The 7,633-nt window shown below is 39.6% G+C and overlaps 1 protein-coding gene across 1 annotated transcript in view; it reads left to right on the top strand.

Moving 5' to 3' along the window:
- The first annotated feature begins 1,680 nt into the window (after nt 1–1,680).
- The window catches only part of LOC114456338 (latent-transforming growth factor beta-binding protein 2-like), a 117,257-nt gene continuing 111,304 nt past the window's right edge, over nt 1,681–7,633 (top strand). Inside the window, exon 1 of the mRNA XM_028438029.1 lies at nt 1,681–2,903. Coding sequence (XP_028293830.1) covers nt 2,473–2,903 — 431 coding nt within the window. The 5' untranslated portion in view covers nt 1,681–2,472. The remainder of the gene's footprint in view (nt 2,904–7,633) is intronic.

Raw genomic sequence — 7,633 nt, 5'->3', positions numbered from 1 at the left:
ATGAACCAATGGCCCTTTAGCAACAACCACAATGGAACGTGGAATATAGAAAATTAAGGAGGAAACAGTAAAATTGAGATAAAGGCCTAACATTTCAATTGTTCTCCTAAATCGTCTGTTAGGAATTTACTAACAAACAAGTGTTGAAGGTTGAAATTGCCGCTTGCAAGTTTATTGACTCCACCATAAACAATCCTTATTTTTGGACAAATGGTCATGTGACTTGAACTTCTAAGTATTTTTCCGCATTGCATTGTGGGATTTAGAGTCGAGCAGAAAAAGGCAAAGATGGCGCCGCCAAAGCAGAAATGTTTCTTTATGTCTTTCTTACAGTGATTTCTTGTGTCCCTTTGACAGACAAGGAAGAAAGTGATTCACTAGACATTGTTTTCATTCTGCTTTCTTTATCGTGGTCATCATCATATGCAGCAACTCCAAATTTGTCCTTATTTGGGTGTTTCCATGGAAATACAAAATACAAACATTTGCCAGTGAAAACACCAATTTGTCACTTTGACAGAGTTTTTGGGTTCACGCTGGCAACTTTTGGATGAAATACCAGTTAAAAAAAAGAAAAAGAAAGTGATTTATGAGCTTAAGTAGCTTAATTAATCAATCTTTTCCTATATCCAACAATCCCACCAAATGCAAACAAAAGCAGCTGCATTACAGTGTACCAAATGGTGTTAGCGAGTATTCCATTTGAACACATATAATTAATGCTTAAAATGTTGTTTGGGATCATTGGGAACGTGTATCTTGCGCCCCCCCCCACTCTCAAAAACCCTCACCCGGTTCGACCCTGTCATGCAAATAATGAAGAATCTAAACTAAACCATACATAACCCAATGAATGAAACGACAGAGAAGCAACGCTTGGACTCCAGCCAGCTGCTCACCCTCTGGGGTCACTGAAAAGATCTGTCTATGCATGTTCTGGTCACCCTCAAAGATATAGGGGTCAACTGGCCAAGATCAGTTTCAGAGGCGGCACACGGGGCAGCCGGGCTGACAATCTGGGGGTGGGGTGAGTCTGCCGGATAATCACAAGACAAATGTAACTTCCTCATCAAATTAAATTCCTGCTATTTGTACTGTACTCGTCTTGTGCATACGTGTCTTTGGTCAGATGTCACTCCTCATGTGTTTTGGAGGTGTTGGGTTTTTTTTCCTGACAGGAGAAATCATGAATGGGAAGATTGCAGTCTATTCATTGTTTTGGATGGAAGGCCTGTGAGTGGTAATGGTGCTTGGGGGACCACTCGTAAAAGAGACGAGTGTGCATCTTTGTGGGGTGAATGAGAGGAGGGAGCCAACTCTCTTTGGGTTGTTTAAGATCCTCCGGGAGAAGAGAAATGTGTTATTTCCAGACAGAGGGAAAGCAGAGAGGAAAGGGATATGAATGGGATTTGTTACATAACTCTGATGCTTTTTAATACTCGTGTTTTTTCTTATGGCGTCAGCTTCCAGTACATTATAAATTGAAGTAGGGGTCCAAAATCCATAATATGCCTTGTTTTTAAAACAATGAACAATAAATGAGTAGAAGCAATACATGATCTTACCCCAAAATATTAAAAATAATCACCATTTGATTACTATTGCTATGCTATTCTATAACTTAAACCCTATGTCATGATTGCAAAGCAACATTCTGAAAAGTTCCCCAGTGATTATAAAAAGCCTAAACTCAGTTCCATCATCTACTCTTTTAAAGAAACTGTCTTAAACTGAAACCACCAAAGCTACTGTAGCTCTAAATAAGAACATCTGGAAGTTCTATCTTAGCTAAAATACAGTAGTAGTCTGTTCCTTTCAGGATTAAATTGAATGTAATGCCTAACGCAGATGCATCCTTGCTAATTCCCCACATTCCCGTTTGGGATGGATCCCAGGGAAAGAGCCGCAGTAACATCATGCAAGTTGACAGAGAAAGTGCGTGTGGGCACACGGAGCGAGCGGTGCAGGGAGTGGAAGCAACAATACCACCACCGACAAGGGGGAGTTTCTTCTTTGCAAAGCGCATGCAATCCCTCCAAAAAAAAAAAAAAAAAAAATCTCCCTGTGACTTCAGATCCAAGGAGGTGGTGATATCAATGGGAGCACAGATTCAAACTCTCTTGGAGTGGGAATAAAAAGCTTCAGCAGCTCCATCTCTTTTTCCTTGTTTGACTTAAACTGATGCAGATGGAATAATATTGAAGTATGAAATGACTTTTTTCCTCATCACTGGGAAGAGATCTAGTTGATAGTTTGTCACTTTTTGGACTATAGCTGGTGCTGATTTGATAACCTGACCTGAGGACATTCTGTTGGAGTCTCACCTGTGCATTATGGAGAGGGATCCGGGCTTCCTTCACTCCTGGGAGAGGATGTCGTCTTTTTAAACATCATTTGTTTCTGTATCAGTGTTTAATTATTAGAGGTGTTTAATTTTTTATTCTTTTTTATTTTTTACGTTCAAACATTTGGATGCCTGCGATGGAGCGAGCAGGGTTCGTGTTTTTAATGCTTTTGTTGAGTGTTGCGCACAGCGATGCAACAGGTGGGAGGACAGCGGGAGATGGCTCTCATCGAGCGGACTGGGATCCGCGGCAGCCCCGGGGGATCAGCCAAGGTCACCCCTCACAGGACCGAGAATCAACGGGTCATTTCTCTCCAGAGACCAAGCCTCTATCTCTCAGGCTGCGCAGGGAAACATCAGCTCCAGAGGAACCATCCATCCATGCTGACAGAGCAGGAGCGGTGCTCGCTGCTGGCGCCTCCCAGGAGGAGCGCGTCCCCGGCCCGCAGCGCACAGCCAGACACGCGGTGGTCCAGCAGCAGAAAGCCAGAGTACATGGAGCCAACCGCAGACAGAGCAGCAGACCTGGCTCTGCCAGCACAACGAGGCGTCTGACTGGGTGAGTGAAAGCATCTTTAAACTATTTAACTTGTCTCATGTTCCCGTGGTTTACTGTAAACTGGAGGTGGCCCACTTAAAGCAGGAATGTCCTCCTTCTGCAAGGAAAACCACGTTAGTTAGTGATGTAATAGGCTCTACGAAACAAAGTGCTCCTGTTTTACTTTAAAAGTCAAATGATCACCCTGAAAGGTTGCAGGTCAATCCAGTGAATTAAAATACTGTCCATGTTCTGTTGTGTTTTCAGGAGCACAACATGGAATAATGGCTGATGTTGATCTCTCTGATAGTGGGAGCCTCCTAATGCACAGCAAATGTATACATGAAGTAAAGCTGGGCGATATTGACCAAAACTCATATCTCGATATTTGTTCTCAAAATGGCGATATACACAATATGAATTTCGATTATTTTTTTTAATTCGCTGATGCAAAATGCAACACAGACTTATTTATTAACAACCAGTTGTACAATATGTGCTACTTTTGGCCTTTTTTTTTTCCTTATAAGGGACAGCATGTGTGAGTGATTTCTGTAGTGTGGCTTGTGTAGAACAAGTTTTACACAATCCATCTAACTGTGCTTTTCATGTCATTCTGAGTAGTAGTGAAAGCAACAACTCTTAAAACGAGTATTTTAATACAAAACAGGCTATAATATATACATAGATAAAGGCAATATTGTAATTTTCATTATCGCCAAAATAGAAAACATGATATATCTTGAATCTCGATTGCCCAGCCCTAATATGAAGGGGGTGTACTGTTTGAACATTTTGCATTATCTCATTTTTTTTTCTCCCATTTCTACACATATTACAGTGTGTCTAAATAATAGTAGGAGAGCAGTTGCAGACCACTTCAATGTGTTGTAGCCTGTGGCAAAGCATTGCAGGGGCTCATCCAAAGCATTGGCTGGTGAACATTTGTAATTTTGCTCAGTGATGGGAAACACCTGTTTCTGCTGTGGCCCCTCTCAGAGCTGCAGATCTGTGTTTGTGTGTACGCAGGGCATGCCTCTCTTATACAGTCTAACTTTGTTTCTAGTTTGTTCCCATGTGAAAACCATTTTGTTCTGTTAATGAACCTTTTTGCTTGAAACATTGTTTGATTCCATTGGGTAAAGCTTTATACACATGGCCAGTATAAAAGTTACAAAGACATTTGAATAATTGGCCGTGCATTCTGTGGCATAGCACAGGGTCTGGGCTGAATATGAACTGTATGGATTACAGTAAAGTTATCAAGAGCATGCTGCAAGAAATTGACAGAATTAACCAAACGGGTATAGAAAATAAATGCGTACATATATACTGATAAGCACTAACATTTTAACTGTCAATATCCTGTCTGAAACTGATACAAAATAATGTGTATATTTTCACCACTTTTGTTACTTTTATTGAACATTTGCAAAAAATACAAACTCGATGAGGATAATAAACTCAACATCCAATTTCTTCAAAAGCAGAGAACAAAAAACAACAAATGACTGTACGTTTAAGGCTTTTTTGTTTTGTTTTTCTTACAAATTAACAAATAAATAGGGCTCCCAGTAAACTACACCATTTTAAGCTACAGTATCTTACCTGTTTGATCAGGCCTGCTTTTACTTCCAACATGATCCAAAGAGAGTTGGCCACCAATTACTTTTTTTTTTTTTTTTTTGGTTGATTTTTCTAACCCTAACCAGTATAGACTGGGTACACCCAACATTAAGTATCTGCTGTTTTTGAGATGCATTGATCGAGTTCTTAATTGTTTTGCCACACGAGGAAATTATCTGGTCTTCCATGGAAAATCTCCGGTAAAATATACAACAAAAAAAAAACAGTCCACGTAGGTGTGACGGTAGGGATCTGATTTTAGCTTAGTTGTGTGTGTTATTATTTACTCCACTTACCTTGATTTTTCTCCCACAGCCAAAAAACATGCGCTTTAAGTTCACGGAAGTCTTTGAATTGTCTCATTCTTTGTGCCATTAGTCAGCTGACAGTGACCCCTGACCCCATGTGACCCCGTACAGCAGGAATAATCCGTCTCTACATTTGATCAAAGGCCAAATCTTTCCACCGGACACTGAGGTTCAGGTGGTTTCGTTAAATAAAGTAAACATATTATTGTATGGCCTGTTTATCCAGTACAGAGTCACATGGGTTTTTAGCGCATATCCCTCCTGTCCTTGGAGGCAAGGTGGAGTAAATGCCCCCAGATAGGCAGCAACGCTCCCCAAGCACAACATAGTGGTCCTAGATTATTACTTCATGTATAAAATTGTTTTTTTTAATCTGTATTAGAAAATGACAGTGTAAAATGAGGAAAACTTTTATAAAAAAGTACGCTAGCGTAACCTTTTTCATTCGATTATTGGCTGGCAGTTTTTTTTTTTTTGTTTTTTTTTTGCTTTGTGCATTAAGTGGTTTAGAATTACAATTCTGTGATAGACTGTGTCCAAGTCATGTGCCCTGCGTTAGCCTTGCTGCACTGTATAGGACATATTCATCCTCGCCAGCAGGGGGCAGTGGCCAGCATGATGCTTGAAATATAAATTCACGTAGTTTGGGGTGTGTTGATTGTGTTATACTTGTAGAAAAATAGGGCCTCCAGGTTTCCGTTTCAAAATCTCCAAAATTCACTTTCAAGTTAGACCCATTTCCACTTTATGTTTATTTAATCATCTTTCCCTTTTTTTTTTAGATGGCTTTGGTCGATAATAAACTTTCTCAAACTGTACAAAACATGCTAAATAAGGCTAATAGAGTCAACTACTTTTATTAGTTCTACAGTGTATTTTTTCAGAGAGAATTTACATAAATAGGATGGTTATGCTAAAATCACGCAAGGATACATCGTGGGTTGACGTTAGCCACAATGCTAAACCCTTAGCTAACCATTTAAAGGGGGAAATGCCATTAAAAATGCATATGTTCCGAAAACATAATTAATTTATTGTAGAATCATCCTCACGTTTGGAACAGAATTCAGTGCAAACGTGTGACTGGAGGTACAATGATTCTTGTCGTGTCACCAGGTAAACTCATCACCGGTTCAGCTAATACACCAACAGCTTAATCTGTCTTTGTAATGGTACCTTTTCAGATTTGAATGCAGTTATAATCTGAGCTGCTTGTTCATCACAACACATTAAAGCACACACTTTGGATGAAGTTCTGCATTGATTTTTAATCACAGGATAACACGATCACTTCTCGAACCTTTACACGGAGCAAGAGATTTTGCAGAATTGGACGCATTTGTCCAGAAGTCACACTTACTAATCAAGCGTTTTCCATTGTAAAGTAGCGTGTAAATGTATGATATTATCCCAAAACATGAATGTGAGGCATTTCAATGTCACAATTTTGGGGTCCAATTTCAAGTACAGAGAGAAATAAAATTAAAAAAAAAAACACTATAAACGAGCGGATTGCTTTCTCAGCTTCAGATCATGAATGACTTTTTTTCATCCTTTTCCCGCAATCACAGAAAATCGGACACACCTCAGGAACGAGATAATTACCATCACTCACCTTTCTTTCTTACTCAGTTAAAAGTACTTAGATCAGGAATGTGGAAAGAAGCCATGATAATCACTGCTACTGTTACTACCGTACATTTAATCCAACTGAAATTATAAAACACTGATCCTGTATATACTTGCATCCCGAAACCATTATAAATGTGTCATGTGTCCCTTTTATATGGCTCCGATCCACCCCCACAATAAAAGACAGCACTTCTAAACCCATCAGTCACTCAGACAGCTCAGCGGTGAAAGCGAGGTGACGACTATTTAAAGCATCCAGCAAAGAAAATATCTGCCTATGGAATTTGATTCAACATGCTTCATTGCAACATGGAACAAATGCCTATGTTTGACACTGCCAAGAAAACTTACTTCAGCGCTGAATGAATAAGCTTCTTTTAGCCACACGAAAGTGGTTTTGTCACGTGAATCAGTGGAAACATTAGCGTAAAGTAGCCCGTGTGGTATTATTAACACTTTGATCTATGACTGTCTGATGAATCATCTGCAGCTGCTTAGAGAAAGGTTTAATATGACAAACTTTCTCTTGAAATTCCCTGTTTACTCATTGGCTGCGTGTGCCCTGCAGCTCTGCATCGAATGCAGAGGCAGAATGACTCACTCACTTGTCACGTTCTTGATGGATTGGGATGTATCTGCAGTAAAAATCTTTTGGTTATTAAAAATACATCATGTTGTGAACAAGGTGACATTCATCCCCATTTTAGTGTGTGACACCATGTTTATTATGTTATCTAAAGGTCTGGGTTACATGTATGAATGACGTTGGTTTTAAATGTGGTGATTGATGCGTCAGGCCTGATGTGGCTGATTTATGACAACGCAAAGGCTGCCAGAGAGGCTAAACAACTTTATGTTATACCTGATACGCTTCAGTGATGCTTCAGTAAAACATACTTATTTATGGGCCCTTCAGACTTTACAAGCACCAAGACATTTTATTTGGGTGGAGTTTTACTGGAGACAAAAAGGACAAGTCTAAGCCAATACAGGTTAAGCTTGATAATGTAAGCAGCAACATTGTTGGTGGTTTAAGGTCTTTTTTTTTTCTTTTTTTAATCAAATCACACTCCATGATTATTCTGACTAGCCAGTAGCAGCTGGAATGCAGTGTAACTTTTTTTTGTTTTTCTTTTTGTGATTTGGCCACTCAACAGCACCTTCAACAGGATTGTCATCCAACCG

The sequence above is a fragment of the Gouania willdenowi genome, chromosome 22 (genome assembly GCF_900634775.1).
Source record: "Gouania willdenowi chromosome 22, fGouWil2.1, whole genome shotgun sequence".
Taxonomy (NCBI): domain Eukaryota; kingdom Metazoa; phylum Chordata; class Actinopteri; order Blenniiformes; family Gobiesocidae; genus Gouania; species Gouania willdenowi.
Note: the sequence above shows the minus strand (reverse complement) of the source record. Positions and strands in the feature narration are given on the sequence as shown.